We start from the raw sequence: 23,430 nt of genomic DNA, 5'->3' as shown, positions 1-23,430 counted from the left end.
GTCACGTGTCACTTCCGGTTTGACCTCAACGTCACCAAGAAAGATTTCATTGTGACGTACTACCGACCGCAGGACAGGGAGTCCCGTGAGTAGAGTTACTACGGAGATTAGAAAAGAGAGATAAACCACTTGCAGAAATTGCTGAAGCCAGGCAGCCTGCGCCGCGGCACGCATTCATTATTCATGAGCTGCCTTTGCCCCGCCCAAACGAAAGGAAAGCGTCAGTTGAACGCAGTCTCCTGAGTGATTTTATAATTTGGATTACACCTTTTTTCCCTTTTCTGTTTGCTTCATCCCACGCAGATGTCAAACTCAATTTTGTTGTGAATAACATTCCTAAATATTTATATGCATTGGTTACTTTTATTTCCCTATCACCACAGCACCATTTTTCACGAGTCGAAAGATGACCTCCATTGTGGAAAACTATAATATTGGTCTTATCGAGATTCACTGTTTGTTGTAGTCTGTCTGTTTCTTGCTTAAGGGCATTTAATTGATTTTGTAACCCTGTGGGTGTGTCAGACAAGAGAACAACATCATCAGCAAATAGCATTAAGAGCAAATCTGTTGCGCCAGGTATCATTTGTATTCCATGTCTCCCCTTCTTTGATAACTCCACTGCCAATTCACCGATGAAAAAGGAAAACAGCTGTGAGCTTAGCATACAACCTTGTTTAACCCCTCTTGGACACTGAAAAAAGTCTGAATAAATACCTTTGTCACGAACACATACAAGTACAGAATCGTAGATGCTTTTAACAGCCATGTAAAACTCCCGAGAGAGAGAGAGAGAGAGAGAGAGAGAGAGAGAGAGACAGAGACAGAGACAGAGACTTAGAGAGAGAGAGAGAGCACAATACAACGGTCTGCTCGGGCAACATGAAGCGTTCGTATATATATGAATTATATATATGATTATGTACATATAGATAGATTTAGATTTACATACTAATAGATGTATATGAAATTATGTATGTATGTATTCATGTATGTATGTATAGACAGATGTTAGAAGAGAGACAGAGCTGAATATGTGTTTTATGTTTTGATATATATATATACTTCTCTTTTTTTTTGAAGAAATGGTGATGTAAACCAGAAAGTGTGAAGAAAAAGTAGCGTTACAAAAACGCAGTTCAATAATTTATAACTGTCTCTCTCATGTGCAACATTGTGCTGGGGGGAGGGGGGGGGGAGTTGGTGGTGGGGGGAGCTGCTTTATTTTCTTTTTATATTATCTACATTCAAGCAGATGCAAACGTGCTAAAAACCAAGCAAAAATGAATCGGTTTTCACTGAATACAGCGAATCTTACTACACGTGGGAAATTCCAGGCATAACTTAACTTTCGCTTTACTGCAGCTGAACCGTCAGAACCGACTAGTTTCCTTCGGGTGGGGAAGGAGAGGGTGATTTACCCCCACCCTTCCGCACTGCGTGTGTGCCCCAAAACGGCTTCAGCACTGTTATAGACAGTAAGAAGGGACCTGCCGCGAGTGGTTTATCTCTCTTTTCTGATCTCCGGTTATTATTCCTGTACACTATCTTGTACTGTCCATTTCAGTTTCAGTTCCTAAAGGAGGCGTCACTGCGTTCGGACAAATCCATATAAGCTACTGCAGATCACAGACCAGCAGCACAAACCAATGTGCTCAGGCCTTAAGTGCTTGCATTTATATTTGTGTATATCAGAAGTGGCTTTCTTAATTTTACCAGAGGACAGCACTTAGTGTTGCCAAAGTTTCTTTCTTATTCTTTTTATTATTATTTTATTGTCATATTTTTTTAATTTTATATTTCCAGTCAAACCTTCGAGAAAGGGCTGGAGCGGGTCTCGAATCTAGACCTTCACGAACACTGTCTTGTCATGTAAGCGTCTTAACCACACTGCCAGCTTCCTCCTCTAAATGCTCAATATCCAGCAACCCCCCTGCCGCCATATATAATACACATTCTCTCTCTCTCTCTCTCTCTCTCTCTCTCTATATATATATATATATATATATATATATATATAGAGAGAGAGAGAGATGGCCTAGAGGTAACGCGTCCGCCTAGGAAGCGAGAGAATCTGAGGGCGCTGGTTCGAATCACGGCTCAGCCGCCGATATTTTCTCCCCCTCCATTAGACCTTAAGTGGTGGTCTGGACGCTAGTCATTCGGATGAGACGATAAACCGAGGTCCCGTGTGCAGCATGCACTTAGCGCACGTAAAAGAACCCAGGGCAACAAAAGGGTTGTTCCTGGCAAAATTCTATAGAAAAATCCACTTCGACAGGAAAAACAAATAAAACTGCACGCAGGAAAAAATACAAAAAAATGGGTGGCGCTGTAGTGTAGCGACGCGCTCTCCCTGGGGAGAGCAGCCCGAATTTCACACAGAGAAATCTGTTGTGATAAAAAGGAATACAAATACAAATATATATATATATATATCTTCTCTCTCTGTGTATAATATATATATATATATATATATATTTGTATATATATAGATATATTATACACAGAGAGAGAAGATATATATATATCTATATATAGAGAGAGAATTGTTATATTATTTTCTCACTCGAGACATGTGTGGAAAACTAAGCAAGGAACTGGCCTCCCCCAGTTGGTACGGTACCCATCAAACGGCCCCCCCCCCCCCCCCCAAAGTTTGGAGTGCACTTTGTACACGGTGGCCTGGGAGAGCTTGCAGGAAAGTTTACAGAACATGTTTATTTGTTTGTTTGTTTCTTTGTTGGTCCATTGTCCCGCAAGCATCAACGGGACAGATCTGTTGTCCATTTTCGTTTCGTTTCTTTCTTTTCTGTGGTTATTTCTCCCAGTCTTCATTTTTTTCTTCTTCTTCTTCTTCGTGCTTTCCACCAGTTTGTTTGTTGCACGTTCTGTCTGTGTGTCTTCATCATGTATTTCTGTCTGTCTGTCCGTATCTCTGTCCTCATTAGAGATATTTGTTCTTTCAGTCTTCATTTTTTCCCCCCGAAATTGTTTGCGTCCTGTCTTCACCTGTGCTTTTGTCAGAGAAACCTGCCTGTCTCCAATGTCGTTGTTGGTCTTCTTCTTCTTAATCATCATCATCATCATCATCATCATCATCATCATCATCTTCTTCTTCTTCTACTCCTCCTCCTCCTCCTTGTTCTTGTTCTCCTTCTTCTTCTCTTCCTCCTCCTCCTTCTCCTCCTCCTCCTTCTTCTTGTTCTTGTTCTTCTCCTTCTCTTCCTTCTTGTTCTTGTTCTCCTTCTCCTCCTCCTCCTTCTTCTTGTTCTTGTTCTTCTCCTTCTCTTCCTTCTTGTTCTTGTTCTCCTTCTCTTCTTCCTCCTCCTCCTTCTCCTCCTCCTTCTTCTTCTTGTTCTTGTTCTTCTCCTTCTCTTCCTTCTTGTTCTCCTTCTCTTCTTCCTCCTCCTCCTTCTCCTCCTCCTCCTTCTTCTTGTTCTTGTTCTTCTCCTTCTCTTCCTTCTTGTTCTTGTTCTCCTTCTCTTCTTCTTCCTCCTCATCCTTCTTGTTCTTGTTCTTCTTCTTCTCCTTCTTCTTCTCTTCCTCCTCCTCCTCCTCCTTCTTGTTCTTCTCCTTCTTCTTCTCTTCCTCCTCCTCCTCCCCTTTCTCCTCCTTCTTGTTCTTCTTCTTCTCTTCCTCCTCCTCCTTCTTGTTCTCCTTCTTCTTCTCTTCTTCCTCCTCCTCCTTCTCCTCCTTGTTCTTCTCCTTCTCCTTCTCTTCCTCCTCCTCTTCCTCCTTCTCCTCCTCCTTCTTGTTCTTCTTCTCCTTCTTCTTCTCTTCCTCCTCCTCTTCCTCTTTCTCCTCCTCCCTCCTTCTTGTTCTTGTTCTCCTTCTTCTTCTCTTCCTTCTTCTTCTTCTTCTTCGTCTCCTCCTCCTTCTTCTCCTCCTCCTCCTTCTTGTTCTTCTCCACCCTCTCCTTCCTGCCCCCTTCTCTTTCTTCTTCTTGATTATCTTAGTATTTTCCTTTCCCTCCTACTGGTTGTTGATGTTCTTCTTCTTCTTCGTTTTCTTCCTCTACTGTGTGTGTGTGTGTGTGTGTGTGTGTGTGTGTGTGTGTGTGTGTGTGTGTGTGTGTGTGTGTGTGTGTGTGCGTGCGTACGTACGTGATAATGTACCAATTGTTCTTTTCATTGCTTTGTTACTTTTGATAGACTGTTCTCAGTTCATATTCTTATTCGTCGTTCTTATTATTTTATTTTATCTCATTTTCTTTCTTTCTTTTTTTTAATATATATATTTTTTTTAATGAACTGTGTTGTTAAATGGGCGGAATTGTAAAAAGGCCTTCACTGTGCCTGATTCTCTGCCCATTAAAGATTCATTCAATTCAATCAATCTTGATGTTTTTCTTCTTCTTCTTCGTCTTCATTTCCCTCTTATTCATTGTTGATATTATGGCCCTCCTCCTCCTCCTCCCCCTTCTTCTTCTTTTTTTCTTCTTCTTCTTCTCCTCCTCGCCCTGCTGATCAAATGCCTCTGGCTGTTCTCTGTGCTCGGGTCAGGCATCATCGTGGCCTGTAACTGGAACGGGCAGCTCGTTCCCGACTGTTACGTGGAAGACAGCACCCAGTTCGACTACGTGGTCACTGACCGACTGACCGCCAAAGTGGCCCGCAACACGTCACAGCCGGGAGGGGAGTTTCATTGTGAGCTGGTTCCCTCCCGGGGGTACCCCTCCAGGCGGTGCCGTTTGCTGAACTCCACAACCACCACCACAGGTGACGTGTGTGTGTGTGTGTGTGTGTGTGTGTGTGTGTGTGTGTGTGTGTGTGTGTGTGTAGTGTGTGTGTGTGTGTGTGTGTAGTGTGTTTGTGTGTGTGTGTGTGTAGTGTGTGTGTGTGTGTGTGTGTGTGTGTGTGTGTGTGTGTGTGTGTGTGTGTGTGTGTGTGTGTGTGTGTGTGCGTGTGTGTGTGTGTGTGCGTGTGTGTTTGTGTGTACGCTATGCTGGGTTTTGTTGTTGGGTTGGGTTGTGTTGTGTCGTGTCTTGTCTTAGATTGTTGGGTTGGGTTGGGTTGTGTTGGGTTGGGTTGTATGGTGTGGTGTGGTGTCTTAGATTTTCGTGTTGGGTTGGGTTGGGTTGTGTTGGGTTGTGTTGGGTTGTACTGGGTTGAGTTGCATTGTGTTGGGTTGTACTGGGTTGAGTTGCGTTGTGTTGGGTTGTACTGGGTTCAGTCGCGTTGTGTTGGGTTGTACTGGGTTCAGTCGCGTTGTGTTGGGTTGTACTAGGTTCAGTTGCGTTGTGTTGGGTTGTACTGGGTTCAGTTGCGTTGTGTTGGGTTGTACTGGGTTCAGTTGCGTTGTGTTGGGTTGTACTGGGTTCAGTTGCGTTGTGTTGGGTTGTACTGGGTGTTTCGTCGGTTGTGTTGGGTTGTCGTAGTGTGTCGGTTTGGGCGTGTGTGTTGGTTGTACTGGGTTTAGTTTGCGTTGTGTTGGGTTGTACTGGGTTCAGTTGTTGTGGTTGGGTGTGTTGGGTTCATTGGGTTGTGTTGGGTTGGGTTCAGTTGCGTTGTGTTGGGTTGTACTGGGTTTCGTTGCGGTTGTGTTGGGTTGTACTGGGTTCAGTTGCGTTGTGTTGGGTTGTACTGGGTTCAGTGGGTTGTGTTGGGTTGTACTGGGTTCAGTTGCGTTGTGTTGGGTTGTACTGGGTTCAGTTGCGTTGTGTTGGGTTGTACTGGTTCAGTTGCGTTGTGTTGGGTTGTACTGGGTTCAGTCGGGTTGTGTTGGGTTGTACTGGGTTCAGTCGCGTTGTGTTGGGTTGTACGGGGTTCAGTCGCGTTGTGTTGGGTTGTACTAGGTTCAGTTGCGTTGTGTTGGGTTGTACTGGGTTCAGTTGCGTTGTGTTGGGTTGTACTGGGTTCAGTTGCGTTGTGTTGGGTAGTACTGGGTTCAGTTGCGTTGTGTTGGGTTGGGTTCAGTTGCGTTGTGTTGGGTTGTACTGGGTTCAGTTGCGTTGTGTTGGGTTGTACTGGGTTCAGTTGCGTTGTGTTGGGTTGTACTGGGTTCAGTTGCGTTGTGTTGGGTTGTACTGGGTTCAGTTGCGTTGTGTTGGGTTGTACTGGGTTCAGTTGCGTTGTGTTGGGTTGTACTGGGCTCAGTTGCGTTGTGTTGGGTTGTGCTGGGTTCAGTTGCGTTGTGTTGGGTTGTACTGGGTTCAGTTGCGTTGTGTTGGGTTGTACTGGGTTCAGTTGCGTTGTGTCGGGTTGTACTGGGTTCAGTTGCGTTGTGTTGGGTTGTACTGGGTTCGGTTGCGTTGTGTTGGGTTTTACTGGGTTCAGTTGCGTTGTGTTGGGTTGTACTGGGTTCAGTTGCGTTGTGTTGGGTTGAACTGGGTTCCGTTGCGTTGCAATGTTTTTGCCTTGTGTTGCATTACGTTGTGATGTGTTGTGTCGCGTTGTTTAGCTTTGATGTGTTGTGGCGGGTTGCGTTACGTTGTATTGTATTGTATTGTATTGTATTGTATTGTATTGTATTGTGGTCAGTGGTGGCTGTTGTGCCTTGCCATATCGTGTTCTGTTGTGTTCCACCATGTTGTGATGTGTTGTTTTTTCTAGCATGTTTTGATATAGTTATTTGTTGTCTGGTGTTGTGTTGTGTTGAGTTGCGCGCGTATGTGTGTGCGCGCGCGCGTGTGTGTGTGTGTGTGTGTGTGTGTGTGTGTGTGTGTGTGTGTGTGTGTGTTGTTGTTGTTGTTGTTGAGTGTGTGTTTGTGTTTTCTTGTGCACTATCTTTACATGATATGTGCATGATCGGGGCGTGTGTGTCTGTCTCGGCGTGTGCACGTGGATTTTCCCGCAGACTCCAGCACCACAGTCGTTCCATTGACGTCACAAGCCACCAGTGACAACAGTGACGAATGCGCAGGTGAGCAGTTTACAGTAGACACGGAAGACCGTCGTCAGTTTGCCTAGACATGTTTTTTTGGCTTGGCGTGTGTTCCACACAACGAGAGCCGCTAAACGATTTATTCTTTCTTTTGAAATACTTTGTCAGTACCAAATTATATATTTAACACAGAGAGTTGAAAGAGAGAAAAAATCAACACAGTCCAATTATAAGTTACACTTCTTCTGGGTTAAACCATATTTATTTCCGGATTGTGAGCGTTTTATTTCGTTTACTGGCTGATTTATTTTCTTTAGCATCAGGATCCTTGAGATCTGAACGGATCATTTCCAGTTTCCTGCAGGAACCTGAAGTTGTGACTGAGATATAGCATGACATTCTATTACTGGTCCGCAGTTAACTCGCTCAGTACGGCCAGTCCTCTCCTCTCCTCTGCACAGACCCCTCGGATGTCCAGTGGGTGTCTGAATGACCCAACCTTTAGTTTCCGTCGTCAGAACTGTGGTTTTCTTTGTCAACATTCACCTTCAGTATAAGAGCCTTCCGCTTGCAATATTTTGATGATGGTAATTGGGATGAAACGCTGTTAACGTCGTCTCTTTCGCCGTTCGTATGGAGAGAGTTAAAAGATAAGAAAGAAACACTCTGGGAAGAACAGATAGAACTATGATGACGCTAACCGAACCAGTGACGTGTTTATCGCGTACTGATTTGGCTGGAATGAACATGCTGAACATTCTCGTTGACGGTACATGTTTGTCAGTCAACTCGACTGAACAATCCGTCACAAGGGGATTTGCTCTTAAGTGTCTGAGCAGTAAGGTTGTGGAAGAAGTATATGAGCTCCACATGGCTCACACCGATTTCTGTCCTTCGCTTTCAACATCAGGTTCGACAACTACCCGCCCTCCCCCATTCTCCGCACGCTATGAACCATCACTCTACCTCTCCTTCCTCCCTTCCTGTCGGACACAGCTAGCACTGATTGTATCGTCATGAATGGTTTGTCAAACTTTTGCAACATCTTGGGTGACAGTTTTTCCCCCCAGTTAACAAGCAGGCGTTTCGCGTCATTTAGGCTGGGTTCTGATTGCCATTTTGAAAAAAACAACAACCAACCAACCAAACAACAACAACAAAAAAACAACAACAACAAAAAAACAACAACAAAAACAAACCCAAACAAACAAACAAACAACAACGACAAAAAAACAAAAACAAAAAAAAACAACAAAACAAAACAAACAACAAAAACAAAACAAAACAAACCAAACAAACAAACAAAAAACAAAACAAAAAAAAACAACAAAACAAACAAACAACCCCCCAAAACAACAACAAACAAACCAAAAAAAACAAACAAAAAAACCCAAAACAACAACAACAACATTGTTTGGATGTCTGAGAGTGGTACAACAAAAACCACCCCGAAATGGCCACACAAAGTCTGATCAGGATTTGCTCCTCGCAGACGTCAAGCTTTCCCAGGGGTGTGTACAGACGTCAAGCTTTCCCAGGGGTGTGTACAGACATCAAGCTTTCCCAGGGGTGTGTACAGACATCAAGCTTTCCCAGGGGTGTGTACAGACGTCAAGCTTTCCCAGGGGTGTGTACAGACGTCAAGCTTTCCCAGGGGTGTGTACAGACATCAAGCTTTCCCAGGGGTGTGAACCCAGGGATGTGTACCCAGGGGTGTGTACTGGAAAACCATAGTCCGGAGGTGGGAAGGTGCCGGCATTATTGACAAGCAGGGGTGTGCCCGTCGTGGTGCACTTTCTAGCGCTTCAGAACTTTACAAAGATGTCCATCGCGCGCGGCGGCACAAGGCAGCCCTTTTAGTTTTGGCGCGAAGCGGAGGGGAGAGGGATGAACAGCGAGCGAGCGCGAAACGTTGGAAAGGTGATAGCCTGGACAGACAGGCAGGCAGTATATGGGGCAGCGCTCTGGCGCACCACTAACTTCGCGCTATTCTCAGCGGAGCGCATGTTACACGGGCAGTGTGTTCAGCTGTGAACAGCTTCGCTGCTGCTGATAAACTGTCAGAAACAGGGTTATGTGCTTTTAAAAAATAATACTCTATGTCAGAATGCAACAAGAAGGGCGCTATGGGTGTGAATGGATGTGTGATTCTCTGACAAATTTAACGATACCAAACATGAGTAGGTTTAATTTCCTACAGGCAGTGTACAAGCGGTCCAAAGCTTAGTGAGCACACGAACATTCTGTTTGAACTGAGGAACACACATGAAACGTAGTTCAATTTCAACTCCGTGTTGTGTGTGTACATCGTTTTACTTGGAGATAAAACTTATATCATGATATACATGCATGTCTCCACGATACAACTGGAAGGAAAATATAGCCGATACATTACCTAGAGGTGGCAGACCGCCCCGGAATTAGTGTCAGTATTTAACGATCAGCTCCACTGAGAACTGCTGCCAGCCACTTAAGTTTCACACTTCTCTCAACATCACGGGAAGAGAGACGGACAGACAGACATATATGCAGGGACAGACATACTGAGAAACAGAGGAACGTGTACGGAGAGAGAAAGGGGAGAGGCACAGAGAGAGAGGGAGAGAGACAGACGCACAGAGAGAGAGAGAGAGAGAGAGAGAGAGAGAGAGAGACGCACACAGAGAGGGGGAGAGAGATTTTCGCCGACTAGATGTTTTGCGTGTCAGTATGTGTGCCTTTGTTTGCGACATGCATTTGGTCAGTCTAAAAGATACACCTTGACGATACCATGCGTTTAGTAAACGATCACAATGTAACGTACTGACATGCATTTGTAAGTTCTAAATAATAAAATCCATTCCTACCTGAACTTATAAATCCGTATGAATCCTTGTTTGTAGTTGGTAATCCACTCAGTTGAAGTGTCACACTGACTAAACTCAAACATTTTTTTTTCTTGAACATCAATTATGCACATCAGTCGTGTGCATAATTTTTCTTCTTCTTCAGTAAGAGATTTATTGAGATCCTCATCCTCTGAGTCAACATACACCGTCTTACGTTTCAGTTGTGCGATGGGTGATATAGCTGCGTCAGTGACAGGTGTTTTGGGTGTGATTGGAGATGTGTTTGTGCACAGCGTTCTTATTTTTTTGACTGGTGTTGATGTGGACTGACAAAATGACGTTGACACACTGTCGTCGGTATCTAAGCAGAGGTCAGACGGATCAAAACTGTCATCCGTGCATTTTTTTACGGGTACTGATCGTCTTTTTTTCGGACGACCAGGCTGACTTTTTGAGTGATGAAAAGAGCATGTTTTGCACTGATCCAAAGATAGATCTGGATCGAAAGTTGTCCAGATTTCTGACATTCTGTCAATGTCAAGTGCAACATTTTCATTTGCAGTTTTGAACTGAGAATTTCCATGAGTATGTTTCATTTTTATCATTTTTTTGTAGCACTTGATACAAATGCATGTGGGATGTTTGCCCTCTTCATCATTCGAAACATCTAGACCGAAAAAACGAAACAGTTCAGAAGAATACTTGGCACAAAGTCTTGCATTCAACCCCTTGTCTTTATCTCTTCTGAGAACCCGCTCACCACACACACGACACATACTATCCAAACATCTCAAGTGTTCACTGAAGGTGTGTTGCCCAGTCAGCAATGCTGCCACTACTGCACCAGATTCCATTTTTGTCGGCACTCACACACACACACTTAGGTCAAATAACTGGATGTAACACAAAAACACGGACAGTATCTGGTAAATCACACAACACACTTAAAGTTCACATTCACTGGAATCATGTACACAAAAATGACAGCAAACAAAAACCAGTGTGCATGAATATGATGAAATGAAAATCACTTAAACAATACACCTTTCTCTGCTGGAAACATAGGCACAAAGAGCGCGGCGCGCGCTCCCCTCCCCCCCCTCCCCTCCCATCCCAGTGGAATCTAGGTCAGCAGCCGTGCTCCTGACGGGGTCAACCCGCTATTGCCGCAACCCGCTATTGCCGCGGCCCGTTGTTGCCGCAACCCGCTATTGCCGCGGCCCGTTGTTGCCGCAACCCGCTATTGCCGCGGCCCGTTGTTGCCGCAACCCGCTATTGCCGCGGCCCGTTGTTGCCGCAACCCGCTATTGCCGCGGCCCGTTGTTGCCGCAACGATTTTGGATTTCACATTGAAATCTTGAACCTTGACCTTGACCTTGCTACAGCAGTTTGAATAAGGTATGGTATTTTGCCGTGACAGAAAATTTAAAGGGCTATAACTCGCAATCGACTCGACCGATTGATATCAAATTTCACTAAAGGTTGATAGGTTCTGTCTATAGAAATCAAAACATTTTACATTGAACAAAGTTCAAGGTCACATTTTTCACATAATGTGACGAATCCAGATTAATTTTCTTGATTTATAAGACAACGATGCAAACAAGATTGTTGTTTTGTTTCACAATTAAAAATATCATTTCATGTCATAATTCCTCTAACTTTCACTTTCATTTGATCTATGCATTTCTCTATACTTTTCTTATGTTTTGTCTTTTGTTTGCTTTTACTCTTCTATTCTTGTTCAGCGAATAAATCCTTCCTGACGAATTATAACTTCCGCTGGGGGTCGTCCTTTCTCCTTGTGTAAGAGATTTTCTCGTCAATAAAAATTAATGTACATAATGAAATTAAAAAAAAAAAAAAAAACATTAAAAAAAGACCAACAAAAAGAAAAAAAGGGCTTCGGCAACAACTGGCCGCGGCAATAGCGGGCCGCGGCAACAACGGGCCGCGGCAATAGCGGGTTGTATCCTGACCGCTCACTGAACTCTGAAACTAAATAGCTCTGCTGGAAGTTAAGCGGCACAGCCGTTGCATCATGGGACACTGATCGAAGAGGTTACCAAAAAATAAAGAAACAGAAAACAAACAGCAAACCAGCATCGCAGAACTTCCAACTGAGGGGGAAAAAAATCACACAAGTCAAAGGCAGACGGAAATGATGGTGGTGGGTGGATGGTCATGAAAAGAAAGAGTTCTTTTCAAAGATGGCAACACATGATAGTTCTCTCTCTCTCTTGGATAAAGGTAATTCTCTCTCTCTCTCTTGGATAAAGGTAATTCTCTCTCTCTCTCACGGATACAGGTTATTCTCTCTCTCTCTCACGGATACAGGTTATTCTCTCTCTCTCTCTTGGATAAAGGTAATTCTCTCTCTCTCTCTTGGATAAAGGTAATTCTCTCTCTCTCTCACGGATACAGGTTATTCTCTCTCTCTCTCTTGGATAAAGGTTATTCTCTCCCCCCACCCCCCATTCCCCCACTCCACCAGCCTCCTCCACATGGAATGTACGCCAGTTTAAGAAATACAGAATAGCCTGTTGTGTGGGGGGCAGGGGGCGGGTGAAGGAGGGGGGGCATGACTAGGCCGACGGCAACAATTGGAGAATCTCTCGACTGTTCAACTACCACTTTCGACAGTTTAAAAAACATGTTTCGTCCTCTCGTCTCCATCACCACCCTGACTATGACGCGCTTCTCTCCGTGACGCGTTTATCTCTGACGCGCCAGGATTATGACGTCAAATTTCCGAGGTCCTAAATTTAAAAAAAAAAAAAAAATATTGCTTAGAGCCCAGCCGACCATGAAGGCCATATCAGGGCTATTTCCGAGGTCCTGGGATTTCAAGCCGTGAGCCAAAAGTAGGGCAAGGTGATCCAAAAGTAGGGCAAGGTGATCGAAAAGTAGGGCTCAGTCTTTGATCACACACACACACACACACACACACACACACACACACACGCGCGCGCGCGTATATATATATATATATATATATATATATATAAATATAATTTATAAATGTTTAACAAATAGTAAAGAGTGGTAACTCTCTCCATTCACAAGGCACACAACTTCAAGTCAGTGCTGCTTACGCTACTGATTCAGCTAGCACACAGGTAAATAAAAGGTACATTGGAACAAACCCAGACACTTCCTCAAAAAGGAAGCGCCGGGCCTGTCCTTATACCGATCATTTGACATGTGCACACAGCAGCAAAGACAGAAGAAATGTGCAAACACAAATGAGCTTTTATTCAAGACTGGCATAGCCGTAGCGTAAGCAGCACTGACTTGAAACTGTGTATCTTGGGAATGGAGAGAGTTACCACTCTTTACTATTTGTTAATCGTTTCATCTCCTGGTCTCATTATTTGTTAATTTCAAATTATAAATGTATATATACAGATTTTTCCCCCCCCAAACAGATCATACTTCACCAGTGGTAACGTCGGTATTTGTGACCATCTTGCTGACTGCTTTAGTCTGCGTTGCGGTGTTCTACTGTCTGTTGCGAAGAAGGTGAGTCTCCTTGGTTTTTGTTTGTGTGTTTGTTGTTGTTTTTTTCAAATCAGCGTGATGACTCATGTGTCTAAGGATTATTATTGCTAAGGAGCATACAATCTGCGTACATGTGGTTTGTCAGTTTGGTTCAGTTTAGTTCTGTCAATGCTACTGTGTGCACGTGGTAAATGATCGGTAGGACAAGCCAGGAATCTCCCTTTTGGACTCACTTGTGTAAACAAAGTGAGTCTATGTTTTAACCCGGTATTCGGTTGTCTGTGTGTGTGTGTGTGTGTGTGTGTGTGTGTGTGTGTGTGTCCGTGTGTCCGTGGTAAACTTTAACATTGACATTTTCTCTGCAAATACTTTGTCAGTTGACACCAAATTTGGCATAAAAATAGGAAAAATTCAGTTTTTTCCATTCATCTTGTTTAAAACAATATTGCACCTCTGGGATGGGCAGGGAAAAAAAAGAAGCCTAATTATATGTAAACTGCATTTACTGTTATATTTATATTTTTTGTATTATCTAAACTTGGCACTTTGACCTCTTATTCTGACACAACAACAAGAGGAGTCATTATTATCATTTTTTGTTCAAACAGGAACTTCTTTTGCTAAGCATGGAATTTTTTATTTATTTTAGCAAACGTTTTTGGTGCAGAGACTAAGAAAGGGAAATTACTCTGTAATTTAATGCTATGTGAGTCTTGAAGGCCTTGCCTCTCTTGTTTTAAATGAAGTGATGGGAGTTGTTCCGATGTGCCTTTTATTTATCGCGCTGCTAGCTGAATCAGGAGCATGTGGAGCATTGACTTGAAGTTGGGGGGAGAGGGCGGGAGGGTAGAAATCCTTGTCAAGCAGAGAGGGCGGGGAGGGTAGAAATCCTTGTCAAGCAGAGAGGGGGGGGAGGGTAGAAATCCTTGTAATGTGGAGAGGGCGGGGAGGGTAGAAATCCTTGTCAAGTAGAGAGGGCAGTGAGGGTAGGAATCCTTGTCATGTAGAGAGGGCGGGGAGGGTAGGAATCCTTGTCAAGTGGAGAGGGTGGGGAGGGTAGAAATCCTTGTCATGTGGAGAGGGGGGGGGGGGAGGGTAGAAATCCTTGTCAAGTGGAGAGGGCGGGAAGGGTAGGAATCCTTGTCAAGTAGAGAGGGCGGGGAGGGTAGGAATCCTTGTCAGAGAGGGCGGGAAGGGTAGGAATCCTTGTCAGAGAGGGCGGGGAGGGTAGGAATCCTTGTCAGAGAGGGCGGGGAGGGTAGGAATCCTTGTCAGAGAGGGCGGGGAGGGTAAGAATCCTTGTCAGAGAGGGCGGGAAGGGTAGGAATCCTTGTCAGAGAGGGCGGGGAGGGTAGGAATCCTTGTCAGAGAGGGCGGGGAGGGTAGGAATCCTTGTCAGAGAGGGCGGGAAGGGTAGGAATCCTTGTCAGAGAGGGCGGGGAGGGTAGGAATCCTTGTCAGAGAGGGCGGGGAGGGTAGGAATCCTTGTCAGAGAGGGCGGGGAGGGTAGGAATCCTTGTCAGAGAGGGCGGGAAGGGTAGAAATCCTTGTCAAGTAGAGAGGGCGGGGAGGGTAGAAATCCTTGTCAAGTAGAGAGGGTGGGAAGGGTAGAAATCCTTGTCAAGTGGAGAGGGTGGGGAGGGTAGAAATCCTTGTCATGTGGAGAGGGCGGGGAGGGTAGAAATCCTTGTCATGTGGAGAGGGGGGGGGGGGAGGGTAGAAATCCTTGTCATGTGGAGAGGGCGGGGAGGGTAGAAATCCTTGTCATGTGGAGAGGGTGGGGAGGGTAGAAATCCTTGTCATGTGGAGAGGGGGGGGGGGGAGGGTAGAAATCCTTGTAATGTGGAGAGGGCGGGGAGGGTAGAAATCCTTGTCATGTGGAGAGGGTGGGGAGGGTAGAAATCCTTGTCATGTGGAGAGGGGGGGGGGGAGGGTAGAAATCCTTGTCAAGTGGAGAGGGCGGGAAGGGTAGGAATCCTTGTCAAGTAGAGAGGGCGGGGAGGGTAGGAATCCTTGTCAGAGAGGGCGGGAAGGGTAGGAATCCTTGTCAGAGAGGGCGGGGAGGGTAGGAATCCTTGTCAGAGAGGGCGGGGAGGGTAGGAATCCTTGTCAGAGAGGGCGGGGAGGGTAGGAATCCTTGTCAGAGAGGGCGGGGAGGGTAGGAATCCTTGTCAGAGAGGGCGGGGAGGGTAGGAATCCTTGTCAGAGAGGGCGGGAAGGGTAGGAATCCTTGTCAGAGAGGGCGGGGAGGGTAGGAATCCTTGTCAGAGAGGGCGGGGAGGGTAGGAATCCTTGTCAGAGAGGGCGGGGAGGGTAGGAATCCTTGTCAAGTAGAGAGGGCGGGGAGGGTAGAAATCCTTGTCATGTGGAGAGGGTGGGAAGGGTAGAAATCCTTGTCAAGTAGAGAGGGCGGGAAGGGTAGAAATCCTTAGGGCGGGAAGGGTAGAAATCCTTGTCAAGTAGAGAGGGTGGGAAGGGTAGAAATCCTTGTCAAGTGGAGAGGGTGGGAAGGGTAGAAATCCTTGTCAAGTGGAGAGGGTGGGAAGGGTAGAAATCCTTGTCAAGTGGAGAGGGTGGGAAGGGTAGAAATCCTTGTCAAGTGGAGAGGGTGGGAAGGGTAGAAATCCTTGTCAAGTAGAGAGGGGGGGAGGGTAGAAATCCTTGTCAAGTAGAGAGGGCGGGAAGGGTAGAAATCCTTGTCATGTGGAGAGGGCGGGGAGGGTAGGAATCCTTGTCAAGTAGAGAGGGTGGGGAGGGTAGAAATCCTTGTAATGTGGAGAGGGCGGGGAGGGTAGAAATCCTTGTCATGTGGAGAGGGCGGGAGGGTAGAAATTCTTAGGGCGGGAAGGGTAGAAATCCTTGTCAAGTAGAGAGGGTGGGGAGGGTAGGAATCCTTGTGAAGTGGAGAGGGTGGGAGGGTAGAAATCCTTAGGGCGGGAAGGGTAGAAATCCTTGTCAAGTAGAGAGGGTGGGGAGGGTAGAAATCCTTGTCAAGTAGAGAGGGCGGGGAGGGTAGAAATCCTTAGGGCAGGAAGGGTAGAAATCCTTGTCAAGTGGAGAGGGCGGGGAGGGTAGGAATCCTTGTCAAGTGGAGAGGGCGGGGAGGGTAGGAATCCTTGTCAAGTGGAGAGGGTGGGGAGGGTAGGAATCCTTGTCAAGTAGAGAGGGCGGGGAGGGTAGAAATCCTTGTCATGTGGAGAGGGCGGGGAGGGTAGAAATCCTTGTCAAGTAGAGGGGGGGAGGGTAGAAATCCTTGTCAAGTAGAGGGGGGGAGGGGAAGGGTAGAAATCCTTGTCATGTGGAGAGGGCGGGGAGGGTAGAAATCCTTGTCAAGTAGAGAGGGTGGGGAGGGTAGAAATCCTTGTCAAGTAGAGGGGGGGAGGGTAGAAATCCTTGTCAAGTGGAGAGGGTGGGGAGGGTAGAAATCCTTGTCAAGTGGAGAGGGCGGGGAGGGTAGGAATCCTTGTCATGTGGAGAGGGCGGGGAGGGTAGGAATCCTTGTCAAGTAGAGAGGGCGGAGAGGGTAGAAATCCTTAGGGCGGGGAGGGTAGGAATCCTTGTCAAGTAGAGAGGGCGGGGAGGGTAGAAATCCTTAGGGCGGGGAGGGTAGAAATCCTTGTCATGTGGAGAGGGCGGGAAGGGTAGAAATCCTTGTCATGTGGAGAGGGCGGGGAGGGTAGGAATCCTTGTCAAGTAGAGAGGGCGGAGAGGGTAGAAATCCTTGTCAAGTGGAGAGGGTGGGGAGGGTAGAAATCCTTGTCAAGTGGAGAGGGCGGGGAGGGTAGGAATCCTTGTCATGTGGAGAGGGCGGGGAGGGTAGAAATCCTTGTCAAGTGGAGAGGGTGGGGAGGGTAGAAATCCTTGTCAAGTAGAGAGGGCGGGGAGGGTAGAAATCCTTGTAATGTGGAGAGGGTGGGGAGGGTAGAAATCCTTAGGGCAGGAAGGGTAGAAATCCTTGTAATGTGGAGAGGGCGGGGAGGGTAGAAATCCCTGTAATGTGGAGAGGGCGGGGAGGGTAGAAATCCTTGTCAAGTGGAGAGGGCGGGAAGGGTAGAAATCCTTGTCAAGTGGAGAGGGTGGGGAGGGTAGAAATCCTTGTCAAGTGGAGAGGGCGGGGAGGGTAGGAATCCTTGTCATGTGGAGAGGGCGGGGAGGGTAGGAATCCTTGTCAAGTAGAGAGGGCGGAGAGGGTAGAAATCCTTAGGGCGGGGAGGGTAGGAATCCTTGTCAAGTAGAGAGGGCGGGGAGGGTAGAAATCCTTAGGGCGGGGAGGGTAGAAATCCTTGTCATGTGGAGAGGGCGGGAAGGGTAGAAATCCTTGTCATGTGGAGAGGGCGGGGAGGGTAGGAATCCTTGTCAAGTAGAGAGGGCGGAGAGGGTAGAAATCCTTCGGGCGGGGAGGGTAGAAATCCTTGTCATGTGGAGAGGGCGGGGAGGGTAGAAATCCTTGTCATGTGGAGAGGGCGGGGAGGGTAGGAATCCTTGTAATGTGGAGAGGGCGGGGAGGGTAGGAATCCTTGTAATGTGGAGAGGGCGGGGAGGGTAGGAATCCTTCTCATGTAGAGAGGGCGGGGAGGGTAGGAATCCTTGTAATGTGGAGAGGGCGGGGAGGGTAGAAATCCTTGTCATGTGGAGAGGGCGGGGAGGGTAGAAATCCTTGTCAAGTAGAGAGGGCGGGAAGGGTAGGAATCCTTGTCAAGTAGAGAGGGGGGGAGGGTAGAAATCCTTGTCAAGTAGAGAGGGCGGGGAGGGTAGGAATCCTTGTCAAGTAGAGAGGGCGGGGAGGGTAGAAATCCTTGTCAAGCAGAGAGGGGGGATCGTTAACATCCTACCCAAGGCGTGGCGGAGTGGATGGAGGGTAATTACCCGGTTCCCACAAGGGAATCGCTTTTTTGTCAGGCGTATTACCACAAGGCCACCGTGTGTGTGGATGTGTGTGTGTGTGTGTGTGTGTGTGTGTGTGTGTGTGTGTGTGTGTGTGTGCGCGCGCGTGTGTGTGTGGATGTGTTTGTGGGGATGTGTGTATGTATGTGTGTGTGTGGATGTGTGTGTGTGTGTGTGTGTGTGTGTGTGTGTGTGTGTGTGTGTGCAGCTCGATTGGCGTGAAGCGGCTGTTGTCAGGACGGTTTGAAGCACCCATGTCTGCTGGCGGTGAAGACACAGGGGCGGCAGCGTCACCATTGAACACAGACGCCGCTCCTGATGCCTGTGCTCCTGCTATCAGAGCATAGATGAATGAATCTTCTTCTTCTTCTTCTTTGTTCGTGGGCTGCAACCCCCACGTTCACTCTTATGCACACGAGTGGGCTTTTACGTGTATGACCGTTTTTACCCCGCCATGTCGGCGGCCATACTCCGTTTTCAGGGGTGTGCATGCTGGGTATGTTCTTGTTTCCATAACCCACCGAACGCTGACAGGATCTTTAACGTGCGTATTTGATCTTCTGCTTGCATATACACACGAAGGGGGTTGAGGCACTAGCAGGTCTGCACATATGTTGACCCTGGAGATCGGAAAAATCTCCACCCTTTAACCCACCAGGCGCCGTCACCGTGATTCGAACCCGGGACCCTCAGATTGAAAGTCCAACGCTTTAACCATTCGACTATTGCGCCCGTCAATGATGAATGAATGAGATTGATACTATTGTAGAGCCTCAGACATCTCAAAAATCCTAAAAGCTATGTTAGGGTCCTTTTCATTGATTACAGCTCTGCGTTCAACACAATAGTGCCATCAAAACTATATTCTAAATTGAAAGACCTCTCGCTGCCTGAATCAATTTTTTCATGGATCCTAGATTTTCTAAGATGCTGACCGCAAGTTGTTTAAGTTGGTGACCTCACCTCCTCCACATGCATTCTGAGCACAGGTGCCCCACAAGGATGTGTTCTATCCCCACGGTGGTACTTACTATTCACACGTAACTGTGCAGCTCGTAATAAATGTAACACCATGGTCAAGTTTGCCGACGATACTGCTCTAGAATGGCTAATTACGAACAGTGATGAGTCAAAATATAGGGAAGAAGTACTGGAACTTGTCAGCTGGTGTGATCAAAACAACTTAGAACTCAACGTATCAAAAACCAAAGAATCAATTTTAGATTTCAGGAGGACCAGATCTGATCCCTCAACACTTGCCATTAAAGACAAGCAAGTGGAGATCAACAGCGAATTAAAATTTCTCGGACTCATCACTTCCAACGATTTGAAATGGGAGAAGAATACGGGAAAAAATAATGTTAAGAAAGCACAACAGTGCCTGTACTTTCTTCGGCGCCTCAAAAAGTTCGGAATTAGAAAAGAAATCATGGTTGATTTCTACAGAGCAGTCACTGAAAGTGTGTTAACCATCGCTATTACTGTTTGGTACAGAAACATTTCCAAGGCAGAAGTTGCAGCCCTTGACATAATCGTAAAAACTGCCACCAAGATAACCGGGGCTGATCTACCTTCGCTAGACGACATGTATTATAAGTAGTTATTCAAAAAAGCAAAATCAATCTGCCAGGACGAATCACATCCAGCTTTTGGGATTTTCGAGATGCTCCCCTCTGGTCGACGGTACAGAAGTATAAGGACGAAAACCAAATTGCTTCGCCAATAGCTTTTTCCCCAAAGCAGTCAATGCCCTGTCTCTCGAACAAATCCAGTATGGGAAAAGAGAGTTGTGCAATCAACAACCACTTACCTGAAGATCTAGTCATCAGTCCTATCCACATGTCATATGCAGTTTATGTTTAAACTGTGTGTGTGTGTGTGTGTGTGTGTGTGCACAAGTTTTTATATTGATATGCACATGTATGTGTCCTAAATTCTACTGTATCTGTGTTTGTGTATGATTTTCGATTTGTGTTTGTACCTTTTATGTACTACCCCCCCCCCCCCCCCCCCCCCCCCCCAATATTCTTTGTGACCCCGGTGAACTTGGTAATAATGACATATTCTATTCTCTCTCTCTCTCTCTCTCTCTCTCTCTCTCTCTCTCTCTCTCTCTCTCTCCCCTCCACACCCACCACGCTCCACACATTCTTAGTTGAAATAAAAAATGAACTCTGCAATGTGAAAATGCGATGTGAAGAGATCAACCAGAGGTGTGATAAGTTAGAAAGAGAACACGACATACTAGCTTCAGCAGTGTCTGATCTCAGCACAGACATGACTAATCTGACCACACAAGCCACTGGTGCCAAAGAGGAAGCGGCAAAAGTGTCCCACACCGTCGAGGCACTGAGAGACGAGATGACGAGGATGGCCGATGAAATCGACAGGCTGGAGGAGTTTTCTCGTCGGGACAACCTGAGGCTGTTCGGCATTCCGCAAGTCGGTGACACTGAAACCTTCAGCATGTGTGCCACTGCAGTGACATCAGCCCTGAACAGTGTGGAGGGGAGCAAGACATGGACTGAAGATGACATCGTTAGGGCACATCGTGTGGGACAGGCAAGAAATGGTGAACCGAGAACAATGATTGTGAAATTTCTACATTGGAAAGACAAAATGACTCTTTTAACGGACAGGGAATACAGGGGAAAGCTGGAGAAGAAAGGAGTGCGTGTTGCCAATGACATGACAAGAAGGCAAGCCAGTATCGTTGCACAGGCGAAGCGGGACGGCAAGTCGGCCTACTTCTCCAAAGGAAGACTGATCATTGGCCCAAAGCGACCAGACCCACGGACTTATGCTGACGTAACAGCGGGAACAACCTCATCCACCACGATTACGGCGACGACAACAGCGATGACGCGGTCGGCAGCAGCGAGTGTCACGTCCCGTAACAGCAACGTGGCAACCGATCGAGGTGTACACAACAAGGACACGCCCACCCGGACCGGGGATTCCCCTCGCTCTGGCCACGTGACTACATCACCCAATCAGCAGCAGACCAAACGGCACATTGTCAGCGAGGGGCCAACTTCACGCACGGGCGGTGACAGCGGTGGCAGGGACAGCAGTAGTCAGGCACGTGGTTCCCGTGCTGCTCAGAGTGGGTCAAACAGGAATCGTCAACAAACTGGTATGCACGGCTTCCTTCGTGCAGCTGACAGTTCGCAAAAGAATGTGAGCGAAAGAAATCTCCGTTCAAACAGTAATGACAAATAGCATGAGGCAGACCATCAGGCGTCGAACTTAACCTTCTTGAATTACAATGTTGAAAACCTGTACAATAAATTAATTGATGTTTCTTTTATGAATTATGTTTGCTCTTTTGACTTTGTATGTTTAACAGAAACATTTCTTGATAGTTCTTTTGATTATAATTTTGTTTTCCACGATTTCGTCAAATTTAGTGCTCCTGCAAAAAAACTTTCAGATCGTGGAAGAAATTCTGGTGGAGTTCTTTTTCTTGTGAAAAAATGTTTTGCACATTTTGTGGAACAAATTAGACTAGAGTGTGACAATGTTATTGCTGTGAAGATTAAGAAGAGTCTACTGAATACTGATAAAGATGTGATTGTGTTTGCCTGTTACATTGTACCTGAAGGAGGACCGGCGTATAACAACACAGAGTTAAGAAATGGCATTCATATACTTGAAGAAAATGTTTTACATTGTACAGATAATGATGATGTGTATGTTATGGTGTGTGGTGATCTGAATGCGAGAACGGGTTCTGAACAAGCGAGAGTGGAGGACATGAGGACGTATGTGATTGATGATGACAGTGAGGATGAGGAAAGGGAGGATGTGAGACGTTCTTCAAAGGATCATGTTATCAGTAAACAGTGAGGATGAGGAAAGGGAGGATGTGAGACGTTCTTCAAAGGATCATGTTATCAGTAAACAGTGAGGATGAGGAAAGGGAGGATGTGAGACGTTCTTCAAAGGATCATGTTATCAGTAAACAGTGAGGATGAGGAAAGGGAGGATGTGAGACGTTCTTCAAAGGATCATGTTATCAGTAATTTTGGAAAATCTCTGTTAGAATTTTGCTTCTTGTTCAATTTACTTATTGTCAATGGCTCTTGTGAGAATGATGTTGATGGTGAATTTACTTTTGTTTTCTCGCAAGGAAGCAGTGTTATTGATTATTTCATTATTCAAGATGAACTGTTAAATAGATGTAATTTACTCGTTGGTGAGTGTCTGCATTCCTGGCACCTTCCAGTTGAATTGTCTCTGAGAAACTGTTTGTCGGAAAATGTACGTCAGTTTCCAGAATATGCATGTGGGGAAGAAAAACTTGTATGGTCTGATGAATGCAGTGAAACTTTCAAAGAGGAGTTAGAGTCTGAAGAGTTTAAGCAGTGTTTAGGCCGAGCCCATGAAAGTCTCGTTTTTGATGTTAATAGTTCTGTAGAAACATTTATAAAGGCTATGTATGGAGCTGCGGCTTGTATGGTGAGGGTGGTTGGGAGAAAGAAAATCAGATTCAATGAATGGTTTGATGAGGAATGTAAACAAAAGAAGAATGTAGTCAGACGGCTTTTAAAGAGTTTTCAGAGAGCCAGATCACAGGAACACAAAGCTGCACAGAAAGAAGCTTATGTTAAAGAAAGAAAAGAGTATGTTAAAATGAAAAGAGACAAAAAGAGACAATATGATGAAAACAAGATCAGTAAACTTAAGGAATCAGTCAATAATCCAAAGCTGTTTTGGACAACAATAAGAGCTGTCAACAAGAAAGCAACAATTTATAATGAAATCAGTCAGGAACAATGGTATGATCATTTTTTCAAGGTATTTAACGATTTTGAAACTACTCACAAAGATGATGAAACTGAAGTGCCAGAGGCTGAAGGCAATGAGGAGCCCTTATTTGATAATCCAATTACCAAAGAGGAAGTTACTGATGGTATAAAACATTTGAAAAGTGGAAAAAGCGCTGTTCCAGACAAGATATTGGGTGAAATGTTTAAAAACGCAAATTTAGCAATAATAGACTTTCTGGTAACATTGTTCAATGTTATTTTTGACACTGGCGTATTCCCTCAGGAATGGTCTAAGTCCATAATAGTGCCAATTTACAAAAAAGGAGACTTGAACAATCCAGACAATTATAGGGGAGTAGCGCTAACTAGTGTTCTAAGCAAAGTTTATACGCATATATTGAACAAAAGGCTTACTAAATGGGCAGAAAACGAAGAAAAGATAATAGAACAGGAAGGTTTTAGGAAAGGATATAGCACAGTAGATCATATTTTCACATTATACGCAATTGTTCAGAAATATCTCCTTCGGAATGCAAAACTCTATGTAGCTTTTGTCGACTTTAGAAAGGCATTTGATTCTGTCAACAGAAATATCTTGTGGAATGTATTAAGGAAAAATG

General features: G+C 45.7%; 1 protein-coding gene across 1 annotated transcript in view; it reads left to right on the top strand.

The window, feature by feature from the left end:
• LOC143288237 (uncharacterized) overlaps window positions 1–20,032 on the top strand; it is a 23,310-nt gene extending 3,278 nt beyond the window's left edge. Inside the window, exons 2-6 of the mRNA XM_076596587.1 lie at window positions 1–85; window positions 4,506–4,721; window positions 6,799–6,864; window positions 13,082–13,175; window positions 18,247–20,032. The exon at window positions 1–85 is cut by the window's left edge and continues 135 nt beyond it. Of these exons, the coding sequence (XP_076452702.1) occupies window positions 1–85; window positions 4,506–4,721; window positions 6,799–6,864; window positions 13,082–13,175; window positions 18,247–18,385 (600 nt within the window). The 3' untranslated portion in view covers window positions 18,386–20,032. The remainder of the gene's footprint in view (window positions 86–4,505; window positions 4,722–6,798; window positions 6,865–13,081; window positions 13,176–18,246) is intronic.
• Window positions 20,033–23,430: the final 3,398 nt, after the last annotated feature.

Source organism: Babylonia areolata, chromosome 12, assembly GCF_041734735.1.
Source record: "Babylonia areolata isolate BAREFJ2019XMU chromosome 12, ASM4173473v1, whole genome shotgun sequence".
Taxonomy (NCBI): Eukaryota; Metazoa; Mollusca; class Gastropoda; order Neogastropoda; family Buccinidae; genus Babylonia; species Babylonia areolata.
The sequence above is the reverse complement of the archived record's forward strand: the minus strand, read 5'-3'. Positions and strand labels throughout refer to the sequence as shown.